The sequence below is a fragment of the Barbatula barbatula genome (genome assembly GCF_947034865.1).
Source record: "Barbatula barbatula genome assembly, chromosome: 6".
Classification (NCBI taxonomy): domain Eukaryota; kingdom Metazoa; phylum Chordata; class Actinopteri; order Cypriniformes; family Nemacheilidae; genus Barbatula; species Barbatula barbatula.
Genome location: NC_136765.1, coordinates 13,558,134 through 13,579,028, shown reverse-complemented (window position 1 = coordinate 13,579,028; position 20,895 = coordinate 13,558,134). Strand labels below are relative to the sequence as shown.

The window sequence follows — 20,895 nt, the reverse complement described above, 5'->3', positions numbered from 1 at the left end:
TGCAATAACACTTTATAATAAGCTAGTGAATAGCTATTGCAACAGCCAACAAAAAACAGTGCACGATACTTTTATGTAAACTGGTCAATGTCTTTTATTTATTTAATTTTATTTCAATACTTCTTAGTATAAATGGATGTTAAAGTATAATGAATAAACAAGAATGAGCGATATTGAATGTATAAATGAACGTTTTGATGAAATGATGCCTTGTTAATCTAATATAATAACTAATAATCCCAAAGCACTTCATTCAGTTTCATTGAAACTGACCGCTTTGCCCTATTCGCTGTCCTAAAGTAACGCCACACCTGATTGGACGACACAGTCTAAGCATGCGGAATCTGTCCAATTAGAAGCGTCGTCTCATTCAGTGTCCGGAGGCGCTGTGGAGCCACTCTCCGTCAGCCAGGCGCGCAGAGTCCCGAGACTAGAGCGACCCGTCACACAGTATGACAACAACGTTTTGCGCTTCCTTGTGAATAAAACACTCGTTCGGAAGTACATCTGTACCTATTGGATTAAACGGTTCGCATATCCGACTAAAGAGGTAAGCTACGTGTCTTTAAACGTTTTTTGTCGTTAAAATGCGAAGTAAGTGTTGTTTGCAACAGGTTGCCTGGTAAGAAAAGCAGCGCTGCACTTCGGGAAGTGCCCTGCTAGCCGTGCTAGCTATGCAAATAACATCAAAACACACCATTAAATATCTCAAATAAAGCCCTTTAAACATTTTACAGACTGTTTTATATAAGTTTTAACTCTTATGTTTGACTATTTCTTGCTTTTAAGTCTTTAACAAGCTTATACCACGGCTGCCCCTTATGACCCAGTGAGCTATCAACGTTAGGCAGCGTTTGTAAGCATCATTGGCGCGTTAAATGACTCAAAAAGGTTTTCTAGGTAGGGACCCTACTAGGTTTAAAGACAGTTTTGTGGTTAAGGCGCCGCGAATATGGAGCTTTAAAAAAATAATTGATACAGCCCACAACCTGTTGAAGCCGTGTGGAAGTTTGTTTAATGGACGCACGGGCTACTATTGTCATCTTACTTCGTTAAAGCCAATTTGGGACACATGTCGCATTGTTTTCTGGTCCCCTATTGTGCTGAAATGAGAAACGCGATCTTCATATTCTCACTCGAATGATCACTTGGGAAACAAGGGATCAAAGATGACATGTTAAGGGCGTTATCTCTTTATGACTGCGAATTGCTTGGGAGGTGGAGTAGATACGTATTCCAAAGCTCAGCGTGTCTTTAAAGTTACGCGTTTATCTTTCTTGCTTTATTAATGAACGGAAGGTCCTGTATCATGCACGAAGAGTGTCTCGGTGTCTAGACTCACTGGCACGTGTTACAGGCCACTTACTCTGTTTATTTCCATATAAACCTGATGTGCGAAATGCTCAAGTTTATTTTATCAACTCGCCTTTTAGTGCGTACAAAAGGATCTGACAGTTTTATGTACTGTAAGAGATGAAATGTTAAGAATTCACGATTATCTCTTTTTGTGTAAATGTTGCAGAAGTTCATTCAGAACGATTATGTTGGATGAGAGGTATGCAATGTGAACGTTTAATATTGTGTAGGTGTCCCCAAACTAATTTGACCTACATTTTGGGGTATTGTGTCTCCAGACATACTCCGGGGTGTCATTAAACGCATTTATTTGTGTCGTTTTAAGGGAATATTTACTAGATAGGTAACTAGAATCAGCTCACTTGTATCTCATTTAGTAAAATCACATGCAGCGTTTCACCTGTGAACTTCTGTTGTAAGTGCATAACTAACGTTACATTTAATAAGTCTAATATCATAAGATTTACATATAATAAATTAAGTGAATATAATCAAGGATTAATAATCCTTTTTCAAGTTTCCCCTAAACTTTACCGAGTTACCAAAGGTAAACGCCCAGCACAGTCTCCATTTCATTATTAGGAAGACAATTCACAATCTTATCACTTCCTCACATCGCAAGCTGTGTGTCAGTTGGCTGCTGTGTTGTTTAAAGATAAGTCTTCACTGAATGCAGTGATATAACTCAGCTCAGAAGCAACTCGCATCGGCACCTTCATCACTAGGGGATAACCTTTGCTACGCTTTATGCATATACTGAAGTCAGAGTTCATTTGTTGTGTAAAATGGCACTGGTGTGTTTACAATTGTGTCGAATTTTGTTGAAACGTGGTTACTTTTTTAGTTAGTGTGGGTTATTTGTGTAAGTGTGAACCCTGCCATCGGAACCCTGGTGGGCACCAAACAAGCGACCAAGAAAAGATTAAAAGATGGGTCTCGGCCCGCTTTCAAACTAACTCTGTCACGTTGCGATTGAAATATGCAACACGGATGCAACATGGAACCAAACCAACAATAACCTGAAAATCAGGTGATTTTGTAATATACAAAACAATGTTTAGTGTTTATAAGATCTTCCCTGGTGCGTGTTACAGATTAATTCCTGTTGCTGTTTTGACTGCTTTAAACACTTCGTGAGGTCTTCGTGAGAAACCGGCTTGGTAAAAATACCGGCGTATGCGCACACATACATTGATGATGTGTAACCCTGCAGCATTGTTTTTTGATGTCCTTTAATTTTTTTATCAAAATATACATCATTAAAGCTGTTCAATCACATTGCGACTTGTATTAATACTAATGCTGTTATGTTTGATGTTAAAATGCCAATGCGATCCAGGCTTTTTTTCTGGTCCGGACCAAAATACCCAAGAGAATTCCTTAAGAGCCTTAATTGTAGTGTGATGAAAGGGTATTGGCTAAAGCTATTGGCTTACTGCACAGATACGTGATGCTATAACAGATGATACAGGATTTTGGATCAGTTGATCAGGCAATGGTGTCAATGGGGATAGGGTGTCAGTCTTCAGTGTAGAGAGTGAGGTGTTAATGCCAGCACACTCAAGAATCATATTACTTTTTCAGCACGTTGCTTTATTGGCACGTTCAGACTGGCGAGGATATGGTTTTATTTCTAGGAGCACCCTATTATGATGTTGTTGGACAACAACCTTGTAAGGTGTAGAATGTTCTGTACGATTCATATCAATTGAAGTTAATGTACAGTTTCTTTACTGTCATTAAAAATCTCTACTAAATCTTATCAAATCATTAAAAAATATATGGATCAGATATAGGCCTTGACCATTAACCTGATCACCCGAATTGTACGTTAGCTCATATCCATGCTGCTGACAAATACCAGAATCTAATGTTGTCTGCAAATATGCTGTAGTTATGTGTGGAACTTGCAAGTAGCCTGATAGTCTCAAGTGCAGCAGCCTCCTTCCCAGGTATGATGCATTGGCCTGTTGGAGAGGTATGAATGTGTAGACAGGTCTTATTATTATAGGGCAGTGTTATGGGATGGGTCTGGGAACTGTTCCAGGAATGTACAGAACCCCTGTGCTCTTTTTGACCTATCTGTGTCCCCTGAGGAATTCACAATATGCTCCGGCTCTGCTGTCCTGATGGACCACCATGGCCAAGAATGAACAAGCTTGCGTGGTACGCTGGTGTCCAGACCTAGATTTTCCTGCTTGTTTTAAGGGGTCCATGAAGGACAATAACAACACGTTGACCTCTGAGAGTTCAAAGTAACCGTTAAAAGGAAAGCGTTTGTCCGGAAACAGATAGCCTATGTACAATTAGTTTTGAGTGCCTGACTCGGATAAAGCTGGCAGTGAGGAAACCCTTATAAATCACTTGATTCCTTTTAGGGGTCTCTCAGATCTCTGGTCCAGGTGCAGCAACTACACAAGTCAAGGGTGGAGGAGCTACAGATCACCAGCGCCTCCGAAGCTATAAATTACAACACATCAGCACACCTTTAAAACCAGCACGTCTTTAACAGCTGGTTTTCCTGTTTGTCTATGCTAATGATATTCACTTCAATATGGACTTATTATTTTTAAAGTATAGGCTTGACAATTGTTGGAAGATTAGTCAACCATCGTGATATATCCCTAATGTCGGGAAGATTTAGGGCCGTCTAGAGTTTGAAGTTCGGAAATGGATGAGCTGGAGCTAATCAGCTATCCTAGCTTCACACCTATTGGTCTCTTGAATCTTATTCTCAAAGTGTAGTTTCATGCTTAAAATGCACATTGCGTTCTTAACTGTCTCCCATGTACTGTATTTAACTGGCAGTTGAAATTACTCATTAACAGCTTTGACAACACACACCCAGGTGAAGGTTGTGTGCTAGTTTTGTTCTCTTTTCCAAAATTCAAAGCTGTTCTTATGAAGTCCCCACTGCAGAGGCCAAACATTATAAATCCTTTTGTTATTGTTAATGGGTTTCTGCTCTACACTCTGCCATGCCTACATTCTTCTATAGCTTCGTATTTAGCTTTGAAGATGCGGCCCACAAACGTTTCCGTCTATTTCTCTTTTTTCCCCTCTCTTTTCCTCAGTTTTGGCATTACCCTCCGTCCTGGTACTTCGTGGTACGTGGCTCGATTATAAGCCTGGAATCTGTATTTTTTGGGTGCATAAGCAATGGGTGTTGGAATGTTGAGCTGGAGCTTTGGAGTAGATAACAATCCATGCCTGTTTCTCCTCATTAGTGACGACCGTGGAAGTGTCAGCCTGTCCAGTGTCTTAACAGTTTTTCATCTTTCGCGTCTCTGACGAGAGACACTGGTATATATCAGGTATCAGCCGGTGGACTGCTTTGATATATTATATCAAATGAATTTTAATTTCTATTTCTAGACTTGTGAAGCTCGGGTGCTGATGCAGCGGTCTTTCCCGTAGTCTAGGGACAGTTGTGTTTTCTATCCAGCCACTCCTCAAGACAAGCCGTTTCATGTCTGTCAGTTACAGGTTCATCAAGGCCAAACCCTACTTCACATAAATAATCAACAGTGTTTTGTTCCTAAAGTGTTGTAGCTGTTTACTTTGTTTTACCTAACAGGCCTGAAAGCTTTCCTGTTGGGATTAATGACTTTTCTGATTCTATTATGACTCCAGCTGTGTGTTTTAAATGAGAACTGAACAGGTCTTGAGCAGTTTTATCTGATCACATTTTCAACGCTGTTGACTTTCTCTTTTTGTTTACATTAGTGAAACTACTCAATTACGAAAGCTTGCTGGGAATGTGCCTAGCAAGAGAATGTCATGTCTGTTGCATAGCCTGTGTTCACAGCCGCCGTATCTGTAAGCACTGTTTCTCAGGTGGAATGAAAAACAACAGGGTTGTTGACACAGTGCCTGTTTTTGCTTGCGTCCCATTGGCTGGGGTGCGATGGCCACACCCGCAGCCTTGGATCCAGCCCTACTGCACCTGCTCTGGCTTGAAACACCTGCATTGAAATGTGAACCTGCTCTTCCCAATCCACCTGACCTCATCACTGTTTGTGTCTGTACTAGAAAATATTAACCATCCCTTTGGCACTTAACAGACATCATCATCACCACCATTTTGCAAACAAAGATTAAGGTTTGGATTCGATTGAAAGAGCTGATCCTAGATCAGTGTAAAGTGAAAAATCTACCAGGAAGCGCCCTGATGTCCCAAATGCCTGTATAAGAGGCCAGAAGCTTAGTGTGCTACCTAGCGCTGTAGCTGAATCCCGGCCAGCCTGCCACTGAATGAAGCAGGAGGGGTTGAAGTAGGCTACTTAAGCTCTTGAGCAGCAGATGGTTTGAAGCTTTATTTATATGTTTTTGAGTCTGGAGGCTCTTCAATGCACTGCATGGTGTGTCATGAAGGAGGGGGAAGGTGAAGCATTCAACAGACATGTTGCAAGTTTACATTTAAGCGTTTATATTATGAAATGAGCTTGAAGAAAATCTTATGATGGTTCATTTTCAACTTCATTTTTCGCGTATTGTATTGTGGTACGAACAATTATTTTAACATTTGGTGGTTGATGTTCATTAGTTAGTTCTGTGTAAAGGCGTATTCTGCTGTATTTCTGAATTTGTACCGAATCATCTGCACTATACGCGATCTACAATAAAACATAAAAGAAGCGCTCAGAATACAGTAACACATTGACGAGAAAGAGCGACAGCAGTAAAAGCTGTGCGCTGCATGAAACAAATAAGTATAACCGAAATCACTGCATATATACGCTTGTTAATGTAGGCGTGTCGTGATTTTGATGGACAATGTCAAGTTTATAAATCAGGATTTTAGCAGCAGTTAAAGTGACTGCTTGTTGGGACACGTTCAGTCACAATATTTTACTTGTTTCATCTCTGACAACAAAACAAAGAATGGCATTCAGTTGTCTCAAAATACATGTGATAGATCATAGAGTAAAACAAAACTGATCTCACGTGACAAACAAAGACAACTTTGTGACATCATAATTATGCTGATTGATACGTTACGTCGCCATTGCCACAAGTCTCTCAAAATCCTTCGGGATACACTATTAGCATTAAAACAGATTTATGAAGCATATGAAAAGCTCCACATGAAAAAATGGATCTTTCAATGCCGGTAATCCAAATATTGTCCCGATATATCGGCCATGGTGATATAGCAATCTATCAATAATTATGTTATAATTAGGTATGTCCATATTGACTGTTTAACCGTTAACCAATAGTAAAATTTCTATTTATTATTAAAATCTTATCAGTTAACGGTTAATGTTCGGATAAAGAGTGGCGGTTCTCGTTTTGGGAAATTAACCGAAATGAGCATCCGTTGTTATACATTATGTTGTGCTTCCTAAAAAACTACCTGTCTGTTTAATTTATTCACCAGATCCATTTTATATTCCATCTGAGCTGCACTTCTGAACCATAGATGGCTGTTAAGTGAATGTGCAGGCCTTTTTGGCATTGTAAGTAGGGGTATTGTTTGAATAGGCCCAGTATTACTATTGTCTCTGATTTAGTGTAGTGGACGGCTTTAGTTTTGTTCTTATCTGTAGCCAACAGGATGGAAAACCACCTTAACAATGACATCACCATGAGTACATGAATAATGCAGGGGGTGTGTTGAGCTCATGTGAAGATTGTCTATTCTCCGGCTACATCTGTGTGTAGGTGTAAGGCTGCAATCCGCTTACCTTTTTATAGGAAAGATTAATTGGGTTTTTGTTAGTCGATACCGACACATTTGCATCCAAACAAGCAACAGTGGCTTAGGGGGCTTTATAAAATAAATCACAATTAGTTAAGTCACCACTTGTTTTATGACCCTGACTTTAGGTGTACACTAGTAATACGCATGGAAAACCACACACGTGCGTACCCTCACAATAGACCCTTATACTTGTCTGCGGAGGAATGCTGTTTCTAGGGTGTTTTGTATTCCTGCATTGTATGATCGTTGCTCCGTCACTACAAAGCGATGACATCACAGGCAACATTCAAGTGGACTATAAACAATGCATGGGCTCTTGTTGTAGGTGTCTACAATCTACAGAAAGCTGCTTTTAAGTCACTAAATAGTTAAATCTCAAAAGATCTGTCTCCAGAGTCTTGAATAACTATCAAATTCTTGTTAAAGTCTATATTCTTTCTGAAAAAGATGTCCTATACGCAGGACAATATTCAGAAAAACCTTGAAATTGTTTTGGTAGATTTGCAGTTAATTTAATCAAATAATTGTAATCTATTTATTTCAGGTAGAGTCAAGAGAGACGAGGAGAAACGAGAAGGCAGACAGGTCTGAGACCCTAATGCAAGCTGCAAGGTTTATCCTGGACTGACTGGCAAACACGGGTGAGGATATCCATATTGCTTTTCCCCCTGAATGTTTGGGGCTTTGTGCTTTCCTCCTTTGGTTCTCAGGCCTTGGGACCTCCCGCCCACTGACAAAGCTGTTGTCATGGCAATGCGTTAGGCAGTCATGCGGCACAGTGATCTCGGAGCAGGCAAAGGGGAGGAGGAGTACGAAGGGAGGGTATGGCTGAAGTAAGGGGAGCAGTCCATTAGCAAGGAGCCAAACTAGACTAAATGAAGAATAGTGTTAAAGATAAGAAAGTGAAGGATGATGGTTTTGTTTGAAAGGGTGCTATCAGATAGAAGGATCTGCTGAGGTCAGATCGAGTACTTGAATGAATTGAGGGTTTACAAAAAAATCCAGCAATTTTATCTCTGTCACCATTACAATTTGAGTAATACGTTGGTAAACTTCTTATTTTATAACAGCGTTTTTCTAAAGCTCATAGTGTTATAGACCGTAAAGGAATAGTTCAGCCGAAACAAAAAATTCTGTCATCCTTTCCTAAATGTTATTTTATTCATTGTTGCCAAGCTCTTAGAAATGATAATTTTCACATAAATTTCAAAGCCAATTTATTCACAATATATTAAGATCATTAGTAATGTTTTTATTTCTGTTTCTATTCCCATTCCCCTTCCATCAGAAGATTGTTATTTTACATTCCTATTACCAATGTGAGCAGGTTCTTAATTTGTGCAAGACTGGAGGAGGGGTTAATAGAGAGCCAAAAGTCCCTTATATTGTTCTTACTGTGATCTCATGTCTTTCCATCATCCCATGAGATGCTTTTTCCTGGAGTGAGACACACACTTCAAGTGTTGTCTCATGTATGATTCAGCGGTAGAACTTCAGCAATCTAACTCAACAGCAAACACTTAAATCTAAAACTCGCTACCTCATGAATACCCTCATTGCATGAGCTGTTTAGAAGCATCTCCCCTCACATGCCCGAGTGACAGAGCCGTGACTCAGAGTCGTTTGTTACTGAAATCCGTCTGCGAGGATGGAAGGAGAAGCTTGATGGGTTAAAGGGTCAGAGCCGCTCACATCTGCAGGCTTATGGTGGGGGATGAGAATGCGTTTTGGGGTTTTTCGAAAGTGTCAGCTGTCAGAAATGAGGATGATAAAGGGGCAGATAACAGGGCAGATAACAAGAAGGTCTGGCCTGTCTCAAGCAGCTGACGCACAGCTATCAGAATCACAAGGCCACTAATGTAGAGTAAAGGTGTGTGTGTGTGAAGCTTTGTTTATCTCTCTGTGCCTGTTGCTTAAGGTTTGTTTGTTTAGTCTGTATGGAAAGTAATGTGCGAGTGTGTTTAATTCAAGTGAAATAGTTCCTTAAATAACTACTGTCACGCTGGGCTGAATGCCATAAACAGCAGTTGAAAGAATCACAAATGTTGCATGATGGCTCCATGGGAACACAACTTCCTGTTGTGATAGTAAAGAGGCATTTGTGTTTTACATATTCCATTTTTGGTTCTATAATTTAATGTGTTGTAATCATCGATAAAAATGCTCTGATGTTGTAAAGACAAATTATTTAATGGCTGAAAATGGATAGAAATGTCAAAAGAACCTGTTTTATACAGGTTAGAATGTGCATTATAATATCAATAACACAATAAACAATCTGTGCTAAAAGCTATTTATTGCATGGATTGTATTGTATAACCATATAGTCTATTATTATTATACATTACGTTGCTACGTTGTTTTAAAGTTGCTGGTTGACATCATGAGCAGTAAGTTAAGTCACCATACAAATCACATAAAAGACAAGAAGTAACAAAATCGCCCCACTCATCCTCAGATTCTAGTGTTTAAACTTTTGACAGCAGTTGTCACAAATGACATTTGATACACATTTTTCCTTGTTTGATGTTGTCCAAAACGTCTTTTTGTAAGTAAAAGCTGAAATGTAATATTCAGAGGATGAGAATAATCTTCAATGGTAACCTTTTTCTTTTTGTTTGACTCTTGTATGATAGATTTCATTCAGTTGTCTTTGTGGTTGTCCTACAATTGCACTAGCAATTTTAACTACTTTGCAGTTTTTGCTTTTAAACATATAACACCCTCAACAAGACTCTTATAAACCATCTCTAAAAGATGTAATTACACACTCAACATTTCCAGCAAATGTCAATTTACAATCAATAATTGTTCCTAAATATTTAAAACATTTTTTAAAGTCCATCAAGTGTCAAAGGTCATAACCCTTCAATAAAATAAAATGTATTTCTACTAATGACCAATTCCTTGGTTTTATTGACATTTATCTGCAGTGAGCTCAGTTTACACAAATTTTCAAGTACGTCTATGTGACTATAATACTGCGTTTCTCCTTCTGTTCCAGCTTTTCCAGCTCAACTGGCCAACAATTGCCATATCCTCCTCGTATTTAAATAATTTAAAATATTTATCTGGGATCTTGAACTCTTTTATATACAGTGAGAAAAGTACTGGTGGTAAAATTGTTAAATTGTCTTGTGGAAATCTGTTTACACAATAATATCCCTGTATGCAAGTATTCTCTAACCGCTGTTCATTTTCTTCCAGGTGTGGCTTCCTGTCTGAAGCCGCTACTGACCTCGGCCCTGCTGTCATGGCCTCAGCCCTCACACAATGCAGAAAGCACCCATCCTAACCCTCACCCCCCGCACGTTCACACACACACACCACACACCGCCGCACACGTGCACAGCCATGATGACCACCTCCTACATGAACGGTTACATGCCTGAGTCAGATGGCGGGGGAGGTATTGACATTCAAGACGATGTGGTGCAAAAGCACAGGGAGATGGCAGTGGACTGCCCAGGGGACCTTGGTGCCCGCACCCTGCCCATCAGACGCAGCGCTCAGCTGGAAAGAATCCGCCAACAGCAGGAGGACCGCAGGAGGCGGGAGGAGGAGGGACGCAAGGAGCTCGACCTCAACTCATCCATGCGCCTCAAGAAGCTCTCCCAGAATCCCAAAGTGGGAATCGATAACCCCACTTTTGAGCAAATGGAGGGTCCCGGAGGCTCCATAGGAGGCCTGCAAAGTCTTACCGCACCACCCACTTTACTAGGTGGGTGCCATAAACTGCTAATTAGCATGGTTTTTAAAGTGTGGTGCTATAAATTGTCCCTCCCCTAACACATGTTCACTGAAAAGCAGCCAGTAGTAGATTAGCCAGAGTTATGGCCTAGTGATTCGTTCACAGATCATTGAGCCTTGATGATCATGTGGGCGGCATGATTTTGAATCTGGCTCACAGTGGTCCCGTTGTCTTGGGGTCACTTTAAGAAAAGCATTTGTTTCCTTAGAAATTTGCACATTTTTGTTATTTCTAAGTATACATTGTGAGGGAAATATGTGCTTGTGTGACCACATCCATTGACATTGGCTTGAAGATGATGCATTGGAACTGAAGGGCACTTGACTGCTGAAATCAGCATGCATGGGTGAAACCATTCTTAGAGAATGCCAAGCAAGACTCCTCAAAGCAATGTTACTGATGACTAAGAGTCTTCAAGAGGCTGAGAAGACAGAAAGGCTTGAAAATAAATGAGTTCCAAATTCCTCTTATATCCCGTTCAGATATCTTTCAATCCGTCAGATTGTTTTGCAGCTCAACTCTTTTCGCTTTCTGACACAAAACCATGTTCCTTTTCTTTGGTTCCTCTCAGCATGAAACCTCTTGCTGGAGTTGGATCCATGAGGTTTGGATAAGACACACACACTCGGCCCCTCCCGTGAATTCTTGATTTTGAATAGATCTGGCATTAGGGGATGTCCAGCATGCAAGGCAGATTAGAACAGGCCGAGTTACTGTGCAAATGAGAGAGGCACTCGGTGTGGCTCCTGAAAGTCATGGCCGAGGGATGCGTGTGTGAGTGAAATTCCTCAAGGAGGGAGGAGAGGACCCTCGGAGGGGGAGGTTAATTAAAAAGCCTTTTATGAAACATTGTGACCCAGAATGCAGTGTTTGCCGATTTTCTTTGTGTTTATGTTGCATTTCGTCTAGTGTAGCTGTTTGTCTTACTCTGAATTATTTGGACTGCCTAAACGTTTATGTGGCATTGAAGCTTTTGCTTGAACAAACATGCTTGAATATTTCCATCAAGGTTGAAGCAAAGGCAAATCTCGGGATGTTTTATTTGCCTATAAATAGTTCTTATTAGCCACCCACTTAGACGTTACACATCTTATAATGAAAACACACCCCCATGTGTCATAGGCATTGTGTATCACTGTTCCCTCATTGTGAAGTTAGACACTAGACAAGAGATTTACAGCACAGCTGAAGTTGGGTTTTAAGATCAGTGTTAGAATCGCACTGGCTTACTCAACTACATACAGAAGAACAATATAAAATACTTAATGGGGGAGTTTTTGTCAAGGCAACTTCATCAGTTTTCTGGGTGAATGATTCCGAGGTATGTACCCTTGTTCCTATGTGAAGGCAGTAATGTGCAACTGTAAAAAAAATACTTGTAAGTCGCTTTGGATAAAAGCGTCTGCCAAATTAATAAATGTAAAAAATGTAAAGTCGCTGTTCCTTTTGTTTTCAGACCCATGATTTTTAGAGCACATGAGTGATCGACAAGCATGCATGAGAGACCGCTTATGAATTGTGTATATGTTTGTGTTTCAGAGCTAGAGGACCTGCTGATGTCCCTCAAGCAGGTGCAGCATTGCTTAAATGACTCTCAGAGTCAGGAGGACATGGAGCTGGTTCTCCAGCTGGTGCAGAAGCCCGACTTCCAGAAAGCTTTTAACATCCACAATGCTGTGGCCCACTGTATGAACCGGCCCAGCCCTCCCTTTCCCTTGATGGACCATGCGCAGACCCTCACTCAAGAGGTGAGCAGAGTTTTGCTACAAGTGTAGATGGAGAATGTTGATCACCTGAGAATAGAAATGAAAAGAGGAATGGTAAATCACATTGTATGGTCATACGACATCCCTGTAATACTTTTAAAAGGCAACCAATCTAAGAAAAGCAGGGCGTTTTGAAGGCTGATGAGGGTGCTTGAAAGCTCTACAAAGACTTATTTGCATCTGCTTCTGAATTCTTTAGTCTACTCATGGATGCAACATTCCACAGACATAATGTCATATGACCACCCTCCACCTTGGGCTGACACGAAGAAGCTCTTGACATGTTTTGTGAGCTAGTTGATTCATTAGTAAATTATACAATGGTGTCAAGGACCTCATGCATTTAACAGGTGTGAGAACATCCTATTGGCTGCATCAGAGTTGCATGGCAACATGGTAAAATGCAGTTCAAAAGGAGAAAGCTCAATGCCTTTTTCTTTATTGCTCTATACATCATTGGAGTTTCTTTGTGTTGACAGAAATGAAACGGGTGTAGATGGAGCGGGAGAGAAATATTGTGTGTATGTAATTGCATTTCGGTATCTTACACTATAGACCAGTGGTTCTCAAACTGGGGGCTCCAAGGTGTAGATTTTGTGGCATTTTATGAAATATAAAAAATGTATCATAGATGCAATCAAACATCTGAGAAATAGGACCACCAGCCAAAACAATAGATGTTCAAGCATTGTATAACTCAATATGTTTTTGATTTAATTTAAAGGTTTAAGATTCTAAGTCTTTAGAATCTAAGGCTTTAGGGCTGCAATGCGTGGCCTTACACAAAAGGGGTCTTACAATGAAAAAGTTTGAGAATCACTGCTATAGACTATATTGACATCTTAAAGTGATTGTTTATCGAAAGATGAATTTACTCAACCTTTTGTCATTTCAAACCTGTACGACTTTCTTTTATTCTCAAAACACAAAAAAAGGTCATTTAAAGAATGTTGGTAACCGGAATCCATTTACTTGCATTGGTTTTGTGTCTATACAATAGAAGTGAATGGGTGCCGATGCTGTTCAGTTACCATCTTTCATGAAAATATCTTCTTCTGTGTTCTGCGGAAGAAAGTCATACAGGTTTGACATTACAAGAGGATGAGTAAATTATAACAGAATTAGCATTTTTGGAAGGAGATGCTTTAAAACTGGAGGTAAGTTTTATTATTGGTGATTGATTTGAGTGCCTCAAATGGTTCCATTTGGCTAAATAAAGACTTTTCTGGTGTGGTATTGATAATGTCCAGGTAATAGTGATATTTCTTCATGATTGTCCATTGAAAACACATTTCTGCATCTGTAAGACTTTCAAAAAGTCTTTGAGCGGGCTGGTAACCTTAAAAATAGCTTGCTAGATTATTGCATGTAGTATTTCATGAGCCATCATTATTGTGCCCTTGAGCAAGGCTCTGATTCCAGAGGGATTGTCCCGGTAATAAGTTAATGGCGCCAGTCTTCCGTGTGAAAGTCATGTAAACAAGTTCAACCTGTCCCAGTTATATGATCAGATTAAGTATATTACAGTACCTTTTTAGCAAAAAAGAAACCGATAAATGACATGCTTTACTAAATGCTTGTCTTATTGTTAATGTCACTCTATTAATATGAACAGTGGCACAAAAGTGCCTAGAGGATAATAGCATCAAAGATTCATAGCATTCAATGATCAACAGCAAAGAGACAGTTTACCAACTGGCCATCAACTTATTGCAAAGTGGCTTTAATATCAAAAGAATACTATGAAGTTCTATTATAATAAAACGTTATTTTATTCTTAAACTTATCTAAAAAAAACATGTATGAAGCTATAAAATTCCAAAGTGTTCAGATGATTGAGTTGATGAGTATTTGAACTAATGAATCTGATGTTTGGTGAAGGGGTTCTTTAGTTGGAGTCGTTGTTGTGCCGTGCTAATGAGAGGCTGATAAACTGTTTGGTTCTCTCACCCGGTGCAGGACAATAACAAACAGAGAGCTGCTCTGTCCTCTGTATTCATTAAGACCCAGATCCACTGACCTGTACTCTGCTCTCACAGTAATACGCTCTCTCTCAAGGGACCCAATGTGAGAAACCTATTGAATTGTGGGCGTATCTCTATCTAGATCTTATCAAGATCTTTTATACTTATCTTGTGATCAACTGTAAGAACTGATTTAGTCAGCTGATTGTGATGTGTTGGGTCGAGGGGTCTATCTGTTTATTAAAAAAATTATACGATTCATAGTTTTTGTGGATTTCAGACAGGTATATTTGGTTTGTTGATCTGATTTGGGATAATCCCATGTCCTCACAGGTCCAGGCCATGCTGCACAACAGCTCACAGAAGGAGGGATTGGAGCTGAACAGCCTGCTCACAACTCCTCACATGCAGGTCTGTCTTTATCAGATCTATTTCGTTTTTTGGTAGCTTTTTTGAGTCTGTTACCTGCATTTTAGTTTGCTCAAACTGGCTGCACCCCAATTAATTTCTCAATATCGCCCACTCCTTGGTGTAGTTAAACAGCCCGTCCTACACATTCTAATCCATGTCTCCTCTATACTGTTGTGCTGATGCTCACAGCTGTGATCACAGTCCCTGTTCAAGCGCCTGAGAGCTCTTTGATCTAACAAGACATTAAGGTCAGGCTCATGGCTACTCTGAGTTCTGAGATGGGGTGCCAGCGAAAAGGTCCAGTGGCTTTAATCCTGAGCGTAGCTGCTCATCATCTCTCATCGCTCACTTTCTTTAAATCTTCCAGGCGCTTATGATGGCCCATGACAGCGTGGCTGAACAAGAGATGCAGCTGGAGCCTCTCGTTCCTTCCCTTAATTCAAGTGAGACTCTCACCCAGTGGGGAGGAGAGACTGTCAAGATTGTGCGGATTGAGAAAGCCAAGGACATCCCATTGGTGAGGATGATCTTTCACAGCCTCTTCTTACTGAGTTATGCATTTCTTTACTCCTTGTATTTTAGCTTAAAATAAATAATCACCCAGTTATTGAAAGTATGCACCCCTTGGTCATTTTAATCCTACATTATTTTCTTAAAGAAGATGCAAGGCATAATATCTGACCTGCTTTGTTCATACATAAGTAATGTAACTCAAAGCTTCATAAAGGACATTCGCTTTTATCGAAAAGCTACTTGCATTGCCTTAATTTATACATTGTATCTTAGTATGTGCAATCCTCTGACCTGGTCATTGCTAGGGCCGTCCTCTGACAAAATATCTGATGTTTGTCTGTTTTTGCAGGGAGCAACTGTAAGAAATGACATGGACAGCGTGATCATCAGCCGCATCGTGAAGGGAGGGGCAGCAGAACACAGTGGCCTGCTGCATGAAGGAGATGAGATCCTGGAGATCAATGGTGTGGAGATCCGCGGGAAAGATGTCAATGAGGTCTTTGACATCCTGGTAAGAGAGAGAAATACAAAAAAGGTCTAAAATGTGGGATTTAAAATTATTTTGGAATTAGTAAGAGAGAAAGATAACAAATATGTAACCGAGATACATTTGCGACAATATTTCACATCTGTGTTACTGGTTTGTTCACAGGCAGACATGCATGGCGTACTGACCTTCGTTCTTATTCCAAGCCAACAGATCAAACCACCTCCCATTAAAGAGACAGTGGTGAGGCCATCTAACCATACTTAAATAAATAAATCAGACAATGTATTGCAATCTCAATGCCATAAATCCCTTTATAAAATTACTTGTATTTTCTCTCTACGCAGGTGCATGTGAAAGCACATTTTGACTACGACCCGTCAGATGACCCTTACGTGCCGTGCCGAGAGCTTGGCTTATGCTTTCAAAAGGGAGACATCCTCCATATTATCAGTCAAGATGATCCCAACTGGTGGCAGGCCTACAGAGATGGAGATGAAGACAACCAGCCACTCGCAGGCTTGGTCCCTGGTACTGTATCTCGTGTTTTATTAGTTATGCTGTGAATCATAAGCTTTTATCAGGTTGAAATGTTGCTCAAGTTATCCTTTTTAAATGGTTTTATAGCACAGATCAACTATTGAATCCTGAAATGTATATTAGCAGCTTACACTTTGATTTGTATCTGATCCAGGTAAAAGCTTCCAGCAGCAGAGAGAGGCAATGAAGCAAACTATAGAGGAGGATAAAGAGCCTGAGAAATCAGGTGAGGAACACAAACACACTCCTTATAGAAATGTGCTACTGCAACACTGTAGGAGGATACTAAAAGATAGTGCACACCTTCGTGTCTTTGTATAATCTGACTAACATGTCATCTTTTGTTTTTAGGGAAACTTTGGTGTGCTAAAAAGAACAAGAAAAAGCGAAAGAAGATGCAATATAATGCTAACAAAAATGATGGTGAGTCAAATGCATGTTCAAGGTCTTCAGAGGAACATTTGAAACAAAGTAAGCCTCAGCAGTCAGTTACTTTAAACACTAGCACTTCCTGCATATTTGCGTATCATTATTAAAGATAAATATTTCAAAGTGGAAACAGTATTTTTACCCAATGCTAGCAAATGAATTGCAGACCCTGATGGTTTGCCCTCTTCTCTTTGCAGACTTTGATAATGAAGAGGTTCTCACATATGAAGAGATGGCATTGTACCACCAGCCAGCCAATCGGAAGCGCCCCATCGCCATGATCGGCCCGCCAAACTGTGGGCAAAATGAGCTCAGACAGAGACTCCTGTCCAGTGAGCCGGACAGGTTTGCTGGTGCTGTCCCTCGTAAGTACTAAAACATGTCAACATAATATCATTATATCTTTCACTTGCATCATTTACTCACCCTCATTTCAAAGCTGTATTTTTCTTCTTCTGCAGAACACAAAAGACGATATTTTAAAGAATGTTGTTAACTGAAGGCCGCTGGCACCCATTCACTTCTATTGTATGGACACAAAACCAATGCAAGTCAAAGGGTACCGTCGCCGTGGTTAACAAAATTCTTCAAAATATCTTCTTCTTGTTCTGCAGGAGGAAAGAACGTCATACAGGTTTGAAATGACAAGAGGAAAAGTAAACGATGACAAAATTGTCATATTCCTATAATTACCAGAAGCAGTTACAATAACTCATCTTTTTGTCGCTGTCACAGACACCACACGAAACCGGCGTGATAATGAGGTGAGCGGCCGCGACTACCACTTCGTTTCCCGTCAGGCCTTTGAGATGGACTCTGCGGCAGGCAAGTTCATAGAGTCTGGAGATTTTGAAAAGAACCTTTACGGCACCAGCACGGACTCGGTCCGACAAGTTATCAACACAGGCAAAATCTGCCTCTTGTGTGTGCACACTCAGGTGAGTGTGTGTGGTCCAGGGCATTGTGGAATTGAATTGTGGAGTCAATGAATTCTCATGGATCTCTTTAATCTTTCAGTCTCTAAAGGTTTTTCGCAGCTCGGACCTCAAGCCCTACATCATCTTCATTGCTCCTCCATCGCAAGAACGATTGAGGGCGCTGTTGGCGAAAGATAACAAAAACCCAAAGGTAAATGTTAGCTTGTTGGAGTAAACATGGTTTGAAACCAAAGGAATTTATGACCTTAATGCCTTTTCGTTTTATTTCAAACACTTTTAAGTGGAATCTTATAATGAGAATCTTAAATGCAAAACATTGCAAGTCCAAATTTTCACTACATAGTTTCACACCCAATGGTTTTTCTTTTGTCAGCCCGATGAGCTGAGAGACATCATTGAGAAGGCTCGCGAGACCGAGCAGAACTACGGGCACCTGTTTGACGCTGCCATCGTAAACACTGATCCGGAAAAGGCATATCAGGAGCTGCTCCGTCTCATCAATAAACTAGACACTGAACCTCAATGGGTCCCCTCATCCTGGCTGCGCTGAGATAAACCCCACTCGCACGGTGACTCCTACACAGACAGGTGTTAATGAAGAGCAGATCTCACGGTTTCATCCAGTTGACTTTATGTATTTACACTACTAGATAAGGACACTATGTCACCTCATACCCTGGCAGAAGTGTCTGTCTGCACTATGCTGTCATCGGGCTGGGGAAATGATAGTTTTATGTCAGTTCGTTTGATCATAGTGTGTTTCAGTCTGATCACCCACATTCCAGAGACCTGTGAGAGAGTTAGCAGCACTTGGTGCGGCAGTAGAATTAGGGCTTCTGTACTGCTTTTGATAACTATTTATGATTGTAAATATTCTGTGTGTATTTTTTAAGACAAATGTGGAGATGGGTTTGCATTGTGAGAGGGAGTCACTGTTTTAAAAATCCAACTCGAAGGTATGTGTGATGGACAAACTACAGGCTCTCCACCAAAATCCAGGACGGTATAGACTCCAAACTCCCTTATTAGTGAACAAAGACGTTTGTATAGTAAATACACTATGGTTCTCTGCTTCATCGCCTTTACCGTCAGATTTACAAAGTTATAAGCATTATATACAGTACCAGCTTTGAGCTCTTCCAAAACACTATAAAGCATGAGGTTGACTGCATTTGAACCAGATGCCCCTCCATCTATCCTTGCAGCGCTGCCTCTGTGTTCCTATGGCAACCAGCACTGTGATTATATGACAGAGTTTTAATAGTAAACTTCAGGTTAAATGTTCCTTTGGATCGTCTTTATGGCCACTCCTGTAACCACTAAGTGTAAGTGGTTAGTCTTATGTAAGTCTCAGTATTCATGTGCACTTCCAGCACGCAGAAGTGTGACCAGTATTGTAAACGGTGTTTGAAAGCAATACAGTGATGTTCACGATCTGAACGTCAACACGGCCTAGTCTTAGTCAATATTCTGCTTGATTTGTTGAATGATTAGTTGTTACACGTTTCCTTTATTCAAGCCATTTTGGATTGATTTGAAGATTCTGTGTTATGTTTTATAGGCTTTCAACATGGGCAAGGATTTGTTTTTAACTTAAATGGTTAAATTGGTGATGCGCAAAGTTCATGCTGAACTTTAAGGTCAATCTCATGAATTTTCTTTGGCTGACGTTTCAGGGCAATTAAGTACATTTTTAATTAGATTTCCAATACTGTAATACATCTCAAATCTCATTACTATAATATGAAAAGATTAAAGAACACCATTGAAGTATGTGTTGTACTGCTATGAAGTTAATTTAAATAATTTAATTGATTAGTTTAAATGATTTAACTACAGTACTTTTTATTGTAATACAGTAAAATTTGCTTTATTACAGTAATGAGAATTACGAAAAACATATTACAGTATTGGTCATTTAGGAGAAAATCTGCCAAATTGTCAAAAAAATCATCATTTTTAAAACAGGCTTCATATTCCTTATGCACATGTAATTTGTTAGAAGTTAAAGGTAAATCGTGATATGATTTAAGAAGTGCCCATTATTTAAAGTACGAAATATCAGCCCCATATTTACGTGTGATCTGTGTGCGCTTAAGCATATATGCTTGTGAATGTATGATTTTTGTGTATATGAGCAAATGCTGGAAATATGGAACACATAATGAACAGAAAGTATGTGTACATCATTGAAAACATCCCTTTTTAAAGGAAGGTCTGTGTCAGTTATTGCAGGCAAGTATTATCTCAGTCCATAGCTGATTCAAGCACACACTGGAAACGGCTTTACTAGAATTTGTTCTGCAAAACTGTTTAACCATTTTGTTTTCTTGAGATACCAATGTGTTTAAAAAGCATTACAATTTTTAATGAACAGAATAGATCAGCCAGAACACACCCTTGAAGGGAAAGTTCACCCAAAAATTACAATTCTGTCATTATTTACTCACCCTCTTGTCATTTCAAACCTGTATGACCGTCTTCCTCAGAACAAATAATGACAAATGTTAACTGGGACCCATTCACTTGCATTGGTTTTGTGTCCATGCAGTAGAGGTAGAGTAGAGGGTGCCGGTGTTGTGCCGAATTTTGACTCCCGCCCGATTACGAAATTAAAACATAATGTTAGTGCGGAATGGGGAGTCATAATTTGGCAGGAGTCGTTTTTCGGCACCACTGATCAGTTACCAACTTTCCTCAAAATATATTTTGTGTCCTGCAGAAAAAAATATTTAAGGTTTGAAATAACAAAAGAGGGTGAGTAAATGATCACAGAGATGTAATTTCTGGTTGAACTATCCCTTTAAGCTTTTTACTCTTGTGCACTACAGTCTGGTTTCTCTTCTTATTTCTGTTGTGATGGGGGATAGAGACGGTAACCAGCTGTGCAGCACCTCAGTCTCAAGTGATCTAGTTACATGCCAGTGAACTGGAAGTAGAATTAATGAATGTAAAAGAAAAATCACCTTTTCCTTCTCAGCTCTTTTGAGTGAATTAAAGCCCAGATTATTAGACTGTTTGTCTTTTTGACCT

The 20,895-nt window shown here is 39.9% G+C and overlaps 1 protein-coding gene across 1 annotated transcript; it reads left to right on the top strand.

Moving 5' to 3' along the window:
• The first annotated feature begins 372 nt into the window (after positions 1–372).
• On the top strand, positions 373–20,876 carry pals1a (protein associated with LIN7 1, MAGUK p55 family member a). The gene is made up of 15 exons (XM_079458044.1): positions 373–550; positions 7,608–7,704; positions 10,271–10,784; positions 12,354–12,562; positions 14,878–14,955; positions 15,323–15,472; positions 15,818–15,979; positions 16,121–16,198; positions 16,303–16,486; positions 16,650–16,721; positions 16,847–16,918; positions 17,122–17,289; positions 17,660–17,862; positions 17,942–18,052; positions 18,236–20,876. Exons 3-15 carry the CDS (start codon positions 10,337–10,339, stop codon positions 18,410–18,412), a joined length of 2,112 nt encoding a protein of 703 aa, XP_079314170.1. The 5' UTR covers positions 373–550; positions 7,608–7,704; positions 10,271–10,336; the 3' UTR covers positions 18,413–20,876.
• Positions 20,877–20,895: the final 19 nt, after the last annotated feature.

Coding starts and splice junctions, on each gene's coding strand:
- pals1a (XM_079458044.1), top strand. CDS start 10,337: ATGCAGAAAGCACCCATCCTAACCCTCACCCCCCGCACGTTCACACAC. Junction 15,980..16,120: donor ATGAGGTCTTTGACATCCTG/GTAAGAGAGAGA, acceptor GTTTGTTCACAG/GCAGACATGCATGGCGTACT. Junction 16,199..16,302: donor CTCCCATTAAAGAGACAGTG/GTGAGGCCATCT, acceptor CTCTCTACGCAG/GTGCATGTGAAAGCACATTT.